This window comes from Ambystoma mexicanum, chromosome 10, assembly GCF_040938575.1.
Source record: "Ambystoma mexicanum isolate Mex_15411 chromosome 10, UKY_AmexF1_1, whole genome shotgun sequence".
NCBI lineage: Eukaryota > Metazoa > Chordata > Amphibia > Caudata > Ambystomatidae > Ambystoma > Ambystoma mexicanum.
The window spans coordinates 1,595,971,437-1,595,990,084 of record NC_090932.1 but is presented as its reverse complement, the minus strand read 5'-3'; the positions used below and the strand labels follow the sequence as shown (position 1 = coordinate 1,595,990,084).

Genomic DNA, 18,648 nt, shown 5'->3' with positions numbered 1-18,648 from the left:
AAACGAGGAAAACCGTAGGGAACACTGCAGGGATTTTCTGATGGCAAAATGGCCCAAGGGATCATTGTATCCCAGTTACATCCATTTGCATTCACTAGTTTTTTTTGTAACGTTCTTTGTTTTATTAAAACATTGTACTATGCCGTCTGCCTGAGAGTGGTAAATAGACCTGCGTAGGGTTTTGATCTGTAATATCTGTTTCACTTCTGCCATCCATTTTTACATAAATGTACTTTGTGATCAATTAATATTTCTCTCGGAGAGCCCACCCATGACAGTAAAGGAATTAGGTGTTTAGGAATCTATTGTGAGGTATTATTTTTCATCGGGAAGGCCCTTGAATACGGAGTTGCATAATCTAGAATTACTAGAATATACTTATTCCCTAGTTTGGAGGGCTCTAAAGTCCCCACTATGTCCATGCCAATTCTAGAGAAGGGTGCCTCTATTATAGGGAGATGTTTTAATGGGGCTAGTGGGGGTGAGGGGGAGGGTGTAGAGATGTTTTCTGACATAGGGGCCATGTGACTACAAAGTTGTTGACATCAGCGTAAACCCCTGGCCAATAAAACCTGTTGATATTCTGCCCATGTGTCTTTGCTGTTCCTAAGTGTCCCAAAGTCAAATTGGCACGAGCTATCTCCAGGACAACCCTCCTATGGCTCACAGGAATGATAATCTGGGTCCTATTTACCGCTTCTGGTGTGAGATAACCCCATAGAGACTGCCTTGTTTCAGAAAATAAAATGACCCATCTTTAGACTTTCCTTCCTCTTCGGGGATTACCTTTAAAAAGGCTTCTGACAGAATAGAGTCATTTTGCTGAGCGAAAGCTAGTTTGGGAATTATTTCAGTTTCTTCAACAGTGGTTCTCGGGGTTACTGGGGTCACAATAGATTGAGGTTCTTCATCAGCCTCTCCAAAACCCTTAGTACCTCTTTCTGTGAGCTCTCATTTCTGGACCTCTACAGGTATGGGAAAGAGGACCCCTTCTAGGATTCCCTGGGTGATTTTATTTTTATATGGTATGTTTGTTTCCCATTGTTCTAAATTCATATTTTTATGTCACATCTGTAGTCTGGGTCCATTACTGCAGCCATCTCCAAGTTAGGCTGGACTTGGACACTAGGCGGATGTAAGTGCCCTTGGGTGGTGACAGAATTAGTCCAGTGGGGATCAACTGGTGTTCTCCTGCCTCTGCATAGATATCTCAACTACTGTGTAGGTCGAAAATAAAATGTTACTCACCATACTGACTAAAATACAACTAGTCCATAGTCCGGGGAAAGGAAGTAACTTTTGAGCCCTGGGGAGGAACAAACTATACGAGTTATGCAGGGTCTTTGAGGGGTGAGATTGATTGCCATCTTGGATGTACTGCCCACCCAATTAAGTGTAACCAGGATGACTCATGTTCAATGTTGTAACCTTTATGCAATGGACTAAGTGATGTCAATTGTTGTCTTTTTGCTCCACCAGTTTAATTAAAAAAAGAAATTAAAAAAAAAAAAGAAAAATGCAGGTGATGTGGGACTGCATGCAGGGATGCACCCAGCATATTGCATGTTCATGGGCCATGCCACTACCGCCATGGTGATATTGGGCCAAAGTGAGTGTGACCACACTGATCCGACGTTGGCCTCAGCAGAGTCACTGAACCAGGCCATTTAGTTGACTGCAACGCATCCGTGCCCAATGGTCTGAGCAAACTGGTGAAATTTACTGAGAACCAGTGGAATGACTGGGATCGTCGGGAAAGCACAAAGGAGATCAAAGGTCCATTCGACCATCAGCGCGTCCCACAGAGCTCCCGGATGAGGAAATTCCCTGGAGCAGAGCAACTCGCTCTTCCCGTTGACACTGGAAGGGAAGAGGCCCACTTGAGGAGTCCCCCGAAAGTCTTCCAGAACTTCCTGGCAGAGCTCCCACTCGTGGGAGGCTGAAGTCTGTCTGCTGAAGGCACAGGCTGTAACATTCTCTCTGCTGGCAAGATGAATCGCCGTCAGAGAGACACTGTTCTCCAGAGCCCAGAACCATAGTCGCATTGCTTAACTACAAAGAGGCAAGGACACAGCCTTGTTTGTTTGAGGTAGTGCATAGTCACAGTGTTGTCTGTCAGGATCAGCAGTCTCTTGTGTTCCAGAAGGGAGGAAAGCGACCAGGGTCAGCCTGACCGCCCTCAGCTCCAGCAAGTTCATGTGTTCCCGAGACACTGTGGGAGACCACAGTTTGCTCACTGTTGGGTCCGACAGGTGAGCGCTGCAACCAGTCAGAGATGCGCCTGTGACCACCATCACATGGGGGCAAGGTTGGCGAAACAATGCGTCTCTCAGCAAGAGGTCTTGCAAGGCCCACCACGCAAGATCCTGAGCCACTTGGTCCGATACCTGGGAAAGGTCTGACATGTGCCCCTGAAACTGCGACCACTGAAAACTGAGAAGCCACTGAAGCGATTCCATGCACCGCCTCACCTCTGGGACCACTAGGATGCAGGCCCAGAAGGCGCAGAAAAGCCAAGGCCAGACTATTTCCTGGGATTGTAGGGCATTGACCATTCAAAAGTGGTTTACCACCCGATCCTTGGGCAGGAAAGCTCTGCCCAAGGGAGTGTCCAATACCACTCTGATTAATCGGAGGGACTGGGATAGCGAAACCTGAAACTTTTTGAAGTTTACGGAAGCTGTGCAACACACTGCATCTGCAGAGGGTATCAAGTAATAATGTCCCCATACATAATGTGGCCGGGAAAAGCCATTGAGGACATTATATAGGGTGACATTATGTATGGGGACGGGTTGCGGGGTTGTCCCCTGCTCCCCCTGTAACAAAAAAAAAAGATTTGGGGTTTGTGGGGGTATCCCCTCTGCATGTTCAATGTAATAATGTCTCTGCAAAAAAACTGCGACTTTTTTGTCAGGAGACATTTTTGCGGGGACATTATTACATGGAACCCTGCAGACCAGGTGCTCTGACACTAGGTTAGGGGAGCGAGCTTGGTCGAGCCAGTCGTCCAGGTAGGGAAAGACACGACTACACTCCCTCCTGAGGAAAGCTGTACCAGTTCTATTGCACTCTTTGAGAGAAGCTGATGGACCTCCTCCAGGAGGACGGGTTCCCGAGCAAAAGAATTAGTGTGAGGGCAATGGTCTGGAGGATGCTCCAAAAAAAGTAGGCAGCATCCCTGTTGAATGGCCTGCAAGGCCCAAGAATAGGACGTGGTTTTGGACCATTCTGTGCTGAACAGGGAAAGCCTCCCCTCTCAGGGGAATCATAGTAGAAGACCTCAAAGAGAGTCATTGTGGTGCAGAGGGAATGGTGGCCGCAGCCGCTCCCCATCTAGGGGCACTTCAACCTCTAGCACTTGGTAAGCATCTTCCGTGCAGTCTTCCGGGGGGTGCCTGCTATGGATTTGGCAGAACATAGGAGGCTGAGGGACAAAAGCCCCTACATCTTGCCAAAGGGTTCCATGTGATAATATCCTTGCAAAAATGTCGCCATACAAGTATGGCATCTTTTTTTGCTGCAATATTACCACATGGAACCTGTGCGGGACACCCCTGCAACCATCCGCTCCCATTTACCCAATATATTATCCCGGAAATAATGTTGCCTGTTCCGTTTCCCGGCGACAATATGTAAGGCAACATTATTTATGGGGATAATATTACCTGATAACGGGTTGTTGCACAGCTAGTTCCAAGGACTTCAACGTGACCTTTGATGACTGAAATGTCTGCAGGGTGTCATCAGCTTTAGCCCCTAACAGGTTCTGGCTCTCAAAAGCACGTCCAGGAGTTTAGCCTGGTCATCATGTTAGGAAGGCATGGTTATCAGAAGTACAACAAACACAAGGAGTACAATCCAAGGGTGGTTATTGAACAGTATATGGGTGAGAAAAACCCCTAATCTAAACCTAAATCTAAGATGGGAGCAAGCTACGACCATCAAAGTAATGAAAACGCTTTCCTAGTGGTGTCCTGTCAAAACAAAATGGCCTATACTAATAAACTTAATGCCAAATCCTCACTCTATATAACAAAAGAGTGTGGGACAATGATATGTATAACAAAATAGTGTAGTGCAAACTGAAATGTCCAAGAGGGTTTCCGTAGTTCCGGACTGCTGAATTAGTGCACTCCCTTCCCCACAGTACATCACGGGACAAGACGGAATAGTGGCATGACTGTGAGCACCACTTGAGTCTATAGGCATCAGGAAGCAGTTTCTTCAGAAAAGGCAGGATCCTTCGAATCAATTTCTTTTGCTTGGCATCACAAGACTTTTCCTATGCTCTAACCATGCAGGATTCCCCTCTTCCCCGGCTTTCTCGTGATAACCCTCCGTTGGGTTCACCTTTGTCTTTACACCACTGTTCAGTCACTTTACAAAAACATGTGATTCACTTTCCCTTGCTTTCACTTGGCATCCCTTTGTCGCGGTCAGTGTAGCCTTCAAATCACAGTTCAGTTAACTTTATAAGTTCTAATAGCTTATAATACTCAGTAGCTCTTAATGTCTTTTTAAACAAATATTTGGTGCACATTCACCGATTCACTCAGGCCCCTCTCCACTGGCTCAGACCTTCCTATGTAGGCAGTTCTGGCTTCCCTCGATCGGGCGCTGTCAGCGTTAGTACACCTGACACTAGACAAAGGACTCCTACTTCCTTTTTGATAATGGGTAGGTTTTGGAAGCCTCGCTGGACCAAATGTAATGGTCCACGGTGAACTTTTACCATTTAACAATGCCGGTCATTGTTTCCCGTTCTTTTCCAAAATGTTGTGGGAACTGGATATTGACTTATTATTTAAAGCGAAGCACATCCTGAAATGCGCGTCTTTCAATCGCATAATACTACCTGCATTTGGAAGCTTATTTCTGCTGCAGTTGCCCCAGAACTTTTTCTATGAAACGGAAGACTACGGCCACCGAAAGGAGATTACCCAAGGTTCCATGGATGGTTAAGCAACACTACTAATTATTAGATTAGAGTTTAAGTATTTATGTTTACTACGCCATTTCACCTATGGGCTTTTGACTTCTTAAAATTCCAGTAACTGTGAGTGCAACTAATCCCGTTGACACCGGTCCCCATACATTGATCAAGACGGTAGCACAAACCCTGAGGCTAAATGGTTGTGTAGCCCCCCCACCCCCAATTACAGCAGATTGACAATCCATAACAGGTACGCTCCAGATACTTTCCTGCCACATAATAATAACCTTGTTACCATCACCCCCATAACTGCAGCTCAAGTAAGAACTGCTTGCCGGAATCCCTCCTGCACTCCGGATTTTTGGATTACAATCATACCAGGGCGAGGAGTCAATGGGAGTTTAGAGATTCTCTCAGAGTTCTCATCCTTTCTTTGACCCAGTGTATATACTTCATGGTTCCCAAAGACAAGGTCGTTATACATCTGAAAGGCTGAAGTCTTCAAACTGCTAGCATCACACTTGTTATTTTGCAATCTTTCACTTCAAAGTACGTCTTGCTAGTTCACTCTGTTAAATTGTAGCAAGTGCATTTATTTTCAACAATCGGGCTTCTTTTTCTCATGGCTGCTGTCCTATGCGGAACCCACAATACTGCATACAGTTCAAATGTATCTCTCTCTCTCTCTCTCTCTCTCTCCTAGCATCATAGGGCTAATAATTCCTTAGGTTAGTTTTAAACTTTGTTTCACCTTTTGTCAAAGACTTTCGACTGTACGAGGGGGGGGTTTGTTTGCTTGACTTTACCCTCCTATGACCACTTTGACCATTTGCCTCCTCTCTCGGTTACACTCTCAAGTGCTTCATATTTCTTTCGCGGCTTCTCTGCCACGTACAATATCGGCATTCTTCATTCTTGCTACAATGTGCTTTTGCTCACGGTTTCTCGTCAACCCAACGAGCACGTCAAACGTTAATGTCCTTTTCATTTATCAACACAAGACGGTCTCCGATTTCATTCACCGGCAGCAGTTGATACGGTATATCGAGACATTCAGACTAGTGAAGGCTTTTGGCCCAGTGCTGCATACCTCCTTTGAAGTCCTCACATCGAACATGAAGGAGGTACTGCTGTGACCTTCTGCAGTAGCAGGGAGTTGTCCCTCTGGGATTCTGCAGTGACCTTCACCCGCAGCTTGTATGACCACAGCCTTTCATTCGCCTCCTGGTCCCGTCTGCTCTGCTTTCATGGTCGCGTTGCCTTCCCGGGATTTCCTGCCCTTCCGTTCTGCTAGTCTTGCTTGCTTTGGTTGCCCTTCTCGCCTTGCTCTCCTGGTGCTCACATGCTCAGCCTTTTATCCCAGTGGGGAAAGGTAACAGGATTCAGGTATGCGTTGTTAAGGCTAAATGCCGGACTCTGCCTGACCCTGATGTTGGGACATGCCAAACAGACTGGCTGTGTGTGAGTCTGTCTTTCCCTGAAGCACTTTGGCCATGCAGCAGAGAGTGTGTAGGAAAGTGGGGGTTCGGGGGTGGGTAAAGTTCCTAGATGGAACCTGGAACATGGAGGTTTTATAGGGAAATGGAAAAGGGGATAGTGCGTCTCTCCTCCGGGTGCCCCTCTTCCACTCCCCAGGGACCTCTCATCCAGGGGATCCTCCCGCAAAGGTCCACCCCCAGGAACTGGATCCAAAGGCGATGGCCATGTCCTGGCCACCTGGATGACAGTTCCCAGGGACTGAGCAGTGAGACACCCTTTGGTTTTTCAACTCCCTCTGGGATGTGTTCAGCAGCATTCGTCACTGAACAGCAGAGACCCAAACAGAACTTCGCCAAGGTACAAGAAGCGTTAATCACATGAATGGTGAGACTTCCTGATGCAAAAACCTTTCTCCAGGCATCCAGCCTTTTACTCTCCCTGTGAAGTGGAAAAGAAGGAACAGTGGATGATTTCAGGTTCGCAGTCGCAGCCTGCACCACAAAGCTCTCCCCATAAAGCTCCACTAAGCTCTCAGGACAGACAGTGAACAAGAAATCCGGATCAGAGGGGGCAGGATGATGCTTTTTAGCCAGCTCCCCATCAACAGAAGCTGCAATGGTGGGGCTCTCCAACACCTCTAGTACAGACTCCACTGCTGCCACATTAAGGTTAGCAATGTTTTCCCTCTGGGGCCTTTATTCAGGATATGCATCAATTCGAATTGCATCTTGGGCCTGGATGGAGCAGAAATCCCTGGTGTCTCAGCCACCTTAACCATCAGCCTCTGAAAAGACGCCCGAGGGCTACCTGAGGTGGGTGATGGAAGAATGTCCATCTCAGGATAGGTATCTAGAACACTCGCCTCCTGGAGCTCCGAGGCCAGTCCATAGACGTCCTCTGCTTCCCTCATAGAACTCCTCTGGGAAGTCACTTTCATCTCCGGGGACCAAAGTTTTCTACCGAAAGGGCCCCTAGTCTCCCTCTTCATCGTAGATGTCAAACATCTTGCATATGAATGGTTTAAAGGGAGAGGAGCATATTCCAGAAGGGGACCCAGCAGAGCCGACGATGCCAAAGACAGAACTAGTGCCGAGATCTGGACACCCGAAGGCAGAGTCTAGCAGCATGGGAGAGCTTTGTCCCTCTTAGGGTCCAGGCCTGAGCCCGTAGGCGTGTGGGAGTGATCCCCAATGTGTATCCTGCCGGTCCCATAAGAACCAGTGGGACAGCGCTGAGGCTAACAGCACCATGGTCGGAGCCAACGGTGCCAAGGCCGAAGCTGCCGGCGCCTTGGTGAAGTTGTCTAGCATCCTGAGGCAAAACTGCTCCCATTTCTATGGGGTGGAGGATTGGTTTGGAAAAGGTACTTGAGCCACCTCCTCTGGAGCAGTGGCTCTTTGAAGAGGAGGAAAAATGCCAGTGTGGGGATCCGCTCGGAGAGTGGGATCACTTGCAATCCTGCTTCTTCTATTTATCCTATTCCTTGCGAAGAGACAACCCCTCCTCCGATCGGTGTTCTGCACCGCACATTCTCAAATGAGACCTCATGACTTTGCCCTTCATCTTGTGAATGTAGGTGAACATCCTTGCTGCCCGCTCCCAGGGGGCCTTGGGGTGCCTGGACTGACACGACCGCAATCCTGGGTGTCGTGCTCTTCGCCCAAGCAGTCGAAGCAAAACGGGTGCTGACCCAATATAGACATCTGTCTGTTGCAGTCCACGCACACCTTGAAGATCGAGGCCTTTGCTGGGTTAGGCATGGCGTAGATAAAAATTCAAAACTTGATAGGCATGTTCCCAAAGAGAACAGAGTGCATGGAAAAAGGGAACTGAGGTCACAGGGCGCAGGACCTCTATATATACTCCCCTGGCAGCAGACATGTTTCTGGGCTGTGGATAGGATTGTCATAGCTGAGGAATCTGTGGGAGGCAGGAATCCATTATAACAGGGAAAAGACAGTTATAAAATGAACAATGCAACCACAACACACAAAACCACCACCACAAAATGAAAACATTTTTCAGATGTACAAAGGTAAGAACAAAGAACATTGCAAGCACACACAGGAATCACAGTAGAAAGGCACAAAGGAACAACAGATCATAATTATTTTTTATGTATTGGACATTTGTAAGGCGCATGTAGAACAAATGATGTTTCAAGGCGCCATAAAACAAAGGGGGGGGGGGGAGGGGGCATAGGAGAAAGAACAATAACGGTCCTACTAGGCCTTGTGACATATAGATAGTGCAAGTGCAGCAACAAGAAGGGAGAGGGAGGAGGGGGGAGAGCCAGTCTGCGCAAATGCAAAGTGCTAGGATAGGGAGAGTAGTGCAAGGTCAAGAGGAGAGAGTGCAAGTGAAAGGTGGGAGATGGAAGAGGGGGTGGGGAACAGGGGCTAGGCAAGTGCTAGGGCAAGTGCCAGGGAATTGCATGTGGTGCAGGGTCCACATGCTAATTGTGAGGAGGGGGGTGGCCTGGAAGGGGAGGGGGGCTAGTGCCCTGTAGACCTCCGAGAGAACCAGGCAGCCAATCACTGTGGCAGATGGGTGTGTTAGCAGGGGAGGGGGGAGAGGGAAGGAAGAAGAGAAAAGGAGGGTCTTGAGGAGCCTCCGGAATTTAAGGAGATCCCGCTCAAGCATGAGAGGGGCAGGGAGACCATTCCACAGGGAGCATCCTGCAGAGGAGAGGGATCTATTTCCCCCCCCAAACTCTGTGCTTAGAGAAACGCCTGATCTGTAGAGAGTTGGATCTAGAAGACAGAAGGTCTCTAGCAGGGAGGTATTTAGGAAGTGAAAGTTGGATATAGCGGGGTCGCAGGCACCAGAAAGCCTTGTGGATGAGGCAGAGAGTCTTGAATTTGATCCTAGTAGCAACCGGGAGCCAGTGGAGATATTTTAGGGCTGCAGAAATGCAATCCCTGGGCTTGAGGCCAAGGATAAGTCTTTCTGGATTAGATGAAGGGGGCGAAGGGAGGAAAAAGGAAGATTGAGAAAAAAGTTGCTGCTGTAGTCCAGTCTGTAGAGCACCAGAGCTCTGGAGACATCGAGTTCCTGGGGAAAGGTAAGGAGAGAGAGAATGTCTCTGAGGAGGTGCAGCTGATAGTGGGTCTTCTTGGCAACGTCTGCAATGTGAGGAGAGGAGGAGGGAGAGGAGTGAAAGATGATGCCATGGTTTTAAGCCTCACAAGAGGGAGAGGGCAGGAGGCCCATAGAGGTCGGCCAGAGGGTAAGAGGGAGCAGGGGTCCCAATGAGAAAGATCTCAGTCTTACTGGCATTAAGGCAGAGATCATTGGCAGCTCACCATGCTTGAATGACAGTCAGGGATGAGAGAGGAGGAAGAGGAGACAGCAGAGGGAAGCTTTAAGGAGTCATCTACATCTACATAACATAACACTGGAAGTGAGGAGAGAAGGAGGAGATCAGGTGGGCCAGAGGAGCGACATAGATGTTGAAGAGCCACGGCGAGAGTATAGAACCTTGAGGGATGCTGCAGGTGGAGAGTGTGATAGGGGAGAGAAAAGGGCCCAGTTGAACCTGGGACGGACTGTCAGAGAGGAATGAGGTCAACCAGTCAAGTGCCAGGCCTGTGACGCCAAAGGTGTCACAGATCCGATTAGTCAGGTTGTCATGATTGACCGTGTGAAAGGCAGAAGAATAAGAATGGAAGGAGAGTTGGAATCAAGATTTGAGAGCAAGTCATCATGCTCTCAACATGGGTGTTCAGTAGAGCAGTTTCCGTACTTGTGGTCTGGATGCATACGATCTGCAGGGAAGGAAGGCAACAAGGGAAATGACAGAACAGGAACCTATACACATTATTGTTAGGTAGGTTTTTCCATTACCCTCTGGTGAGGGGTGTAAAGAGAACTATTCCTTAGTGGGAGCACAGGGAGTCCAAGTTAGACCAAAACATAGCAGTCAGGATTCACTTTTAGGAGACAATGGGCTAGTACGAAAGTACAATTAGTCCGATAAACCTATGCAATAAAATACACCAAATATAATATACTGTAAACATGTATCTATAATTTGATAAAGTATTGCAATGCAGTTAAAAATAAATCTGTCAAATAAGTACTTTAACTTTAAAATACACAGACATGGCATTATAGGAAACCCGCCTAAAGGGTTAACGAAATTGTCACTAAAATAATTCAAACAGTACTGGGCCTGAATAGGTCGCAGTTTACCCCTAAAAATGGAAACAATGCAACCGCAAGTGATTACAATAATACAATTCCTTCCGATGGTACAGAACTGCAGTAGTTTGCTATATTAAATTCTATAATAGAAATCCCTTGTACCATCTAAAATTACAGTCTCTGTTCTAAAACCCACATGGGGACGAGGGAAAAAATGTCTCAATTATCGTAAATCGTAAATAGATTGGTAAGTCACTTAAAATGAGTGTAAAGAGATTGAAAAGGTTCTCAAATAGGAATCTATGAGAAATCATATAGGTCTACTGTGGTTATATGGGGAAATCAGGCACATTCTCCCTTTACTACACATAAGCAGCAGGATAGCCAACCAGACAGGGAGGGGACCTAAGGAACACCCTAAGAAGAGTTCCGGCCAACATTTGAGGACCAGCAGGCCTGGAACAGCTGGTTGCAGAGGGAGCACACATCTCACTCCAGACAATGAAGAGCAACAGTAGAGCGGGGGGCATTCCAACCCCACCTCTCCCCTGAACCCATGGTACCTCAGCAAAGTTAATCAACTACTGGATGAGGACCTCAGTACAGAACCCCATGTGCTGCTCGCTTTGTATTTGGCCCTGGAACTGCGTGCACAGGTGACCTTGGGTAAGGGGGTCTAGGTCCCGCCAGCAGTAGGTGAATGTCTCTGACTAACTACTCAAACCCACAACTCAGCAAGGATTAAAACAAAGAAGGCCCAATAAAGAAGACACCTGGTGGAATGACCCGTAAAGCACAAGCCTCTGCAGCAATGAAGACAGTGACCTGGGAACGGAAGAACCCAGCTAGGGTCAACAGTCTGCCCAGGAGGGTACAGCCATTCAAGCAGGGACACAGTTCCACGATGAAGGTAACAGCTGAAGGTGATCCATGACTTTCCACAACATTCAGGCGAAGCAACAGCGTTAACATTTAATTTACAAGCCATGAAGAGCATGTGCATATGCCATGAAGAGCAAGTGCATAAGGCAGATTCACTGCCTTATGCACTTGGTTCAGAAGGACGTTACCAGGTGCTCAGCAACTGGGGCGAAGAGGAAGCGAGCAAGCAGTCAGTTCAACTAGCTAGAACGATGACAAGAATGATGGGGAAGAGCCCTGCATGGGTGCTACGAGCAGGAAAGGTGCATATGGGTTACTAAGGGCAGTGCCACAGAAAAGGAAATGGCGAGACAAGGGGAGCCAATAAAGAAGAATGCAAGCAAAAGGTGTAGGGCACCCAGAAAGCTAAGGAACCATAACACCAAAAATAAAATGCTGCTCTAACCACTATGTAAACTATCCAAGTCAGCAAATACGTAGACTATGTTTTAACCCTCTTGGAAGTGAATGCTGGGTAGTATATGTTGTTCGATGTACCCTACTCTTAAAGTTGTACAATTATGCTGGTGATCGTTAACATTGTACTTTGATCTCTCTGCACATTAAAAAAAATGAATAAACAAATGTTTTAAAAAAACTGAACTCCTTGTACTGATCTTGGAAAGATAATAGGCCTAGATACAACTGCATGTGGGGGGAACACACGCCCTGCTTTTCACAAACCCCTTTGTTTTGGGTGCCCGACCAACTCGGCTCATTCCTAGCTTTTATTTGTAGGTGAAATTTAAGCAACCAACACAATGCCACCCTGAAGAGTATCTCATGCAAGCCCCAACACTCCAAGCTGATGCAGGACCTACCTCATATACTCCAAGCGGTAAACTGAGAGAAGGTAGGTGGACATTGCAAAATCCAACTTATTAATGAGCGCAGAGACCTCTGGAGGCGGATCCAGCAAGTTAATGATGGTGCTGCGTAATTCATTCAATTCAGCCTGCATGGAGGAAACGGCAACATTAGCATATATAGGCTCAATATGGCCCCTGCATAAATATACACAGAAGTGCCTCATTCTTCTTATTCAAAGTTTCCTTTTCATGTACATACTTAAGGAAGTCCAGGGGGAGTAAATGTTGCATAGCCGGGAAATGTGCTGCGTACCTGTGTTCTCCATTGCCAGGAATAAATTAAAGCGGGAACTAGGTTTCAGCTTTTTACTTGCCATTATTAACTTTCCAGAATTGATACAAGCAAATATATACACGATAATGATCACACCCACTTTAAGAATTCACAGTCCAATTGAGGCAGGACATAGTAACGGGAGCGTTTCTAATTCGCCTTACAATCCAGCGATGTGGACACATGGGCTAAGGTTGGTGGCAGGAGTAGGAAGAAATACAAAGAAGCCACGAGTGTGTTCTTACCGATGTGACAGTGTCGTTTTTCATAGCCGAGTTGTACTGAAGCACTGAGCGAAGAGGTTCCTTGCTTGGAAACGTAAGAAGTGGGGATTTGGTTGCAATCTCACAGACCCCTTCGTACCACTCCTCTGGCCAAAGTCCTGTGAGAAGAGATGGAATAAGATCAATTATAAGAATAAAAAATTGGTATTGGCTCTCCTGCTCGACTACCAGTGGTAGACAGGCCAGACTAGTTGACAAGTAAATCTGGTAGACATTTTAGCCTGCTCGACCAGTATATGGTGATCAGGTTCCCAAAGATTCAAGGGCAGGGGAAGTGAGATGCACAGCTTAAATATGGAGCGAAAGAAAGAGCTAAAGAGCAAAAGAAAGAACAAGATAGCAAAAGAAAGAACAAGAGAGCAAAAGAAAGAGCAAAAGAAAAAGAAAATGCAAAAGAAAGAGCGAAAGCAAGAAAGAAGGAGAAAGAAAGAAACAAGAATCAAAACGAGCCTTAAATACATGTTGACATACTATGAACAATGTAACACGTTGGCAATCAATGCATCACAACTACCACTAGGTGGTCATCTGTCACCAAGTTACATTTAATTGACTATATATTGTGCAATATAAAACGGGGATCACTTGCGCTCTACTAGTATTAATCTACAGCCCGTGTAACCTAATCTACCCAATTATTAATGATCTGATGAGAGCAACGGTGGACATTGCAGTGACTTGAATGGTAACTGTAGATTGGAAGAATCTGTGTATTACAGGGTTACTTTCCTAAATCTAGGCAAGGAAAAAGTTACTTACCTTTAACTCTTGTTCTCCAGCATGGGTCTTGCATGGATTCACATGCTCATGAATATTCCCCTTCGTCAGGCTAAAAACGGTTTGTCTCCTCTATAACCTATCAGTGTCACTTTGGGTCATACTGCCCCAGTCAATGACACTCATCCTTCTAAGCTCCACCCCTGGTGGCCATCTTCAGATTTGGCCGCGCACGTGAAGTGGCAGTATGAACCAAGAAGAGCCAGACAGGGGAAGGAGGGAGGGAGGGTTCACATGGAAATCCATGCAAGACCTATGCTGGAGAACAAGAGTAACAGGTAAATAACGTGTTCCTTCTCCAGCATGGGGTGTGGCATGGATTCATATGCTCATGAATAACGCTTACACAGCAGTACATATACACAACCACAGGAGGCAAGGCTCACAGAAGCAATACACTTACCCCTGGAACAGACTCTCAAACAAACAGGTTGCACAGCACTGCTTGGTCGACTCGGGACTCCTCCCTGGAAAGGTAGGATTTCGTGAAGGTGTGGGTGTACCTTCATGTAGCTGCCCTGCAGATGTCGAGCAGGAGAACACCAGAGAAAAATGCTGCAGGCGCTGCGATGGCTCTGGTAGAATGGGCTCTCAACCGTCCTTGAAGTGATCTGTTGGCCAAACAATGGCAATGCATGATACAGCCAGAGAGCCACCTGGAGACAGGGCCTTCACATGTTCCACATCTCTAAAATTGAACAAAAGCTGAGAAGTATTTTGAATGTCCTTTGTGCATGCATCATAAAACTTCGGGGCACACACTAAGTCCAGTGAATGCAACACCCTCAGCAAGCGAAGATGGATACACAAAGAAAACTGGTAGCACCAAAGGCTCGTTTAGATGAAAGTCTGACAGTACCTTTGGCATAAAGGAGGGATAAGTCTGCAAAACCACCTTAGCTGAGTGGAACGAAAAATCTAGGGGTTTACAAGAGAGCCTGTATTTCCACGACCTGCCTGGTCAAGGTGATAGCCACTAGGAAGGTGGTCTTCCATGACAGAAACTTCAAAGGGGCTTGATGCATTGGTTCAAACGGAGGGCCCATTAGTCTGTACAGTACCCTGTTAGCTCCCACGGCCGTGCAGGAATCTTCACTGGAGGGAATGTTCTGAAGAGGCCCGTGAGGAACTCATTAACGAGCCTGCACGACCTCAGGTCTGCTGTCTAGGTGTACTGGGATATGGCAGACAGGTGTACCCTGATAGATGCATGGGCATGGCCCGCCTTGGCCAGCAAATGCAGGTATGGAAGAAGCTGTGTCACTGTCACAAGCAGCAGAGATATGTTACATGTTCGGCACAACACTGAACTGCTTCCATTTGTGTTTGTAAAAAGTAAGCATAGAGGGGGCCCTGGCCTTTGCTAGAATCTTCATGCATTCGAAAAGCAGCATGTAGTGTCCAAATTCTAGGGCTGCAGGAGCCAGGCTGTGAGACTCAAACGCTGGGTCGTGGTGCAGGATTGACTCTCCTCCTCTGAAGAGGAAGTCCGGAAGTGGAGGCACAGACTGGAGAGGAAGTCCAGAAATGGAGGCACAGAGTACCAGATCTGCCTGGGCCATGCCAGTGCAATGAGGATCAATGGCAACGTCTTCAGTGTGATCACTCGTAGCAGCAGTTGAAATTGGTGGGAAAGCATACAAGAAGAGGCTCTCCCAAGTAAACAAGAAGGCAATCCCCCAGACTCTTTGGCTGAGGATACCTAGTAGACACCTTGCGTTGGTGGCTGTAACAAAGTGGTCAATTTGAGGGAGACACAACTCATTGAAGAGATGAGACACTTGCGCTTGCTGAAGCTCCCATTCGTTGCTACACAACGAATGCAGCTCCCTGCTGAGAGAGTCCACAATGGTGTTCTGGAAGCCTGCCAGGTGAAATGGGAATAGGAACATGTGTTGAGCAATGGCTCTATGCTACAGATTCTGTGCCTCCAGGGAGAGAACAGGCGGGGCAGCGCGTCTGCCCCATTAACTGATGTATAACATGGTGGTGTCCTTGAAGAGCCTCACCACCTTCCACCGAAGCCAAGGAGGAAAAGGCTGAAAAGACTTAAGGCTGCTGCTCGAGAACATTTATGTGCAACTCCTTTTCCTCTGGAAGCCAGAGCCCTCTGTGGGCTCCCCAACACTCTAAGGAGGTGTTGGATGGGACTGTCGCCTAACATGCAGGTATCTGGAAGGGAGTGCCCTGTGGAAGATGTGGGCAGACTGACCACCATTGCAGGGCTTGACGGAATGTTTGATTGAGAGCGATCTTGTCAATCCATGTGCCATAGATTTGCTGCCATCTGGAATCCAGAAATTCTAAAAGGGGTCTTGAAGGAGTCTCATCTGCAGAGTAGGTGGATGCAGGAGGACATCATCCCCAGCAGGGCCTCAATGGACCGGACTGTTGCAACAGACGCTGTCGATAGCCATTGGACCTTCCCCGGAATGGCCTTCACCCATCTCTTCCGAGGAAGTCGCTAAACTCAGGAGTGTTGTGACTGTGGCATTCAGGACAGGAAGAGTGTGTTCCAAGATGACACAACGCAGAACTTCTGATGGTTTATCGAGAATCTTAGCGAAGCCAGGACCTGGAAGGTTCCTGCGGTGTGCTGGACTGCTAGCACATGAGAGTGGGAATGGATGAGCTAATCATCCGTTGCATATTTACTGTCACCAGGGCCAAGCATTTGGTGAATACCCTTGGGGCTGATTTCATGCCGAAGGGCAGGGCCTTGAACTGGTAATGGTGCCCTTGAACACAAAACGCAGGAACCTCCAGTGTTTGCGAAGAATGGGGATATGGAGGTAAACGTCCTCCAAGCTGAGGGTCGCCAAGAAATCACCTTCCTCCAGCTGGTCGAGCACGTGCAGCAAAGTGACCATCCTGAACCTTTGGGATTTGAGGAACTTGTTGAGTCATCACAAGTCTAGAATCAGTCCCAACCCTCCCGACTTTGTTTTTTACCAGAAAGTACCTGGAGTACACTCCGGAGCCGCTGATGGATCGGTTCTATTGCCCCTTTACGTGGCATGACTTGAACCTCCTTTAGCAGCTGTGCCATGTGCAGTTTTTGTCGAGTGACGGGAGGTAATTTGTCCTGGAATTGCAGAGCGTGGCCCTTCTGAAGGACATTGAGCACTCATTTATCTGTGGAGACCTTCTGACACTGATTGACAAATCGCATAAATCGGCCTCCCACTGGGGTGCAGAATTGGGGGCGTGGGGTCCTGTGCCGGTTCAGGCCTGCTTTGGCGTCTGCGTCCTGGATGGGGGGGGGTGACGACACTGGGTGCCACTGGCGTAATCCTAGGAGCGTCCCCTATAAACCTCCTGGGTGGTTGAGCAGGAGGGCTGACTATAGTGGGGTGTGGGGGTTAAACCTTTTGCCGACATGGAGTCTCTCCCTTTAGAGGAGTGAAAGGATGGCCTCCTCTGATGAAGGGTGCCCAGAGAGCGTGCCGTCTCCTTGTCCTTCTTAGTGGCCTGCAGAGTTTTGTTGACTGCCTTTCCAAATCAAGCTGTCGCCATCGAACGGCAGGTCGATTATTTTGGTCTGCACATCTGTGCGAAGGTTGGTGGCCTTGAACCGACCATGGCTGACGGAGGGCTACACCATTGCCCATCTGGTGAAATGCAGAGTCTGCAATGTCGAGGCTGACAGTGATGGCGTGATCAGAAGCCACCTCACCTTCCTGGAACAGGGCTAGAAATTCGGCCTACATATCGTCAGGGAGGAAGTCAAGGATGGGCCTCAACTTATACCATAAATATCTTCATAGGATGGCGTGGACATTGGTGACCTTGTTGAAGATGCCACCATTGTGATGATGCATGTTCCTACTGCATCCAGCTCCTTTCCCTCTTGGTCCTGAGGGACCATAGATGAGGAAGCGGGGTTGGAATATCTCTCTGTAGCAGCGGCAGAGGCCACAGAATCCGGTGAGGGCTGGGACCTGAGGCTCCTAGGGGCCTAGTCTGGAACCCAGCACTTCTTCTCCAACCGGTCTCTTTTCGCAGGAGTGGCATTAGGAGCCTTCATGACAGCCAGGCCATCCACTCATATGTCATCCAACAGGGGAACTGAGACAATGGTCTTCTTAGAGGACGCACATCGTTCAAAAAGGAAACCTTCCGTTTTCTTTTCTTCCAGTACCAGGTTGAATAGCTTGGAAGCTTTATATATGGAGTGGAACGACCTGAGCTCGTCGGACGGAGAGGCCCTGGAAGGCATATAAACATCAGGGGATTCCCCATCCGCGGGAACTTAATCTTCTTACTCATCTGTTTGTGTACCGGTTGTGATGGTATCCATGTCAGCGTCTGTCGAAGATGCATCCTCCACCACAGGGGCAGCGCCATTGGCAATGCCCAAGGGGTAACATGAGCCTTATGAGGCACCATCAGCTGAGCCTGCGAAGGCCTCAGAGGGCTCTTGCCGGAACCGACGGAACAGGGGTGGGAGCAGCAGGTAGTCGGTGCTGGATTTCTGCCATCAGTGTGTGTAAGGTGGTCAAGATGTACAAGGACATATCCCTAGGTGCATGAGTCGCACCTGAGCCCTGGGGGCAGCTAAACGGCTGGGAAGGCTGACAGGTCATCCTGGTCATTGAAATAGTCGATGTGCCAGGTCCCGTGTAAACAGGGTCGACAGGGTCCTCAGGGTTATCTTGGTCCTCGACTCCAAAAATGGAATGCATGGAATCGAAGAAACCCGATCTCGACAGTGGCACAAATGAACCATCGCCGACTGTCAACAGAGAGGGCTTGAGGATAGGTTTAGAAGTTGAAGCTTTTGAGGCCAAAGGTTCTTTCGGCACTGAGGGACGCTCGGGTAAGCGATGGGCATCGGAAGCCTCAGTCTTACTGCGCTCCGGCGACTTATTCCCGACAGGCGTAACACCCGAAGACGCGTTCAACGTCAACAATGTCGACAGAGTGGCTGGCTTGGGGTCGGGAGCACATAGTGCCTCTTTT

At 48.1% G+C, this 18,648-nt stretch overlaps 1 protein-coding gene across 2 annotated transcripts in view; it reads right to left on the bottom strand.

Annotated features, from left to right (window-relative positions):
• Positions 1-18,648, bottom strand: part of PI4KA (phosphatidylinositol 4-kinase alpha) — a 2,470,135-nt gene that overhangs the window by 1,507,936 nt on the left and 943,551 nt on the right. For both annotated transcript variants that reach the window (XM_069619956.1, XM_069619957.1), the window contains exons 21-22: positions 12,871-13,007; positions 12,304-12,437 (exon numbers count right to left, since the gene is read on the bottom strand). In XM_069619956.1, coding sequence (XP_069476057.1) covers positions 12,304-12,437; positions 12,871-13,007 — 271 coding nt within the window. The remainder of the gene's footprint in view (positions 1-12,303; positions 12,438-12,870; positions 13,008-18,648) is intronic.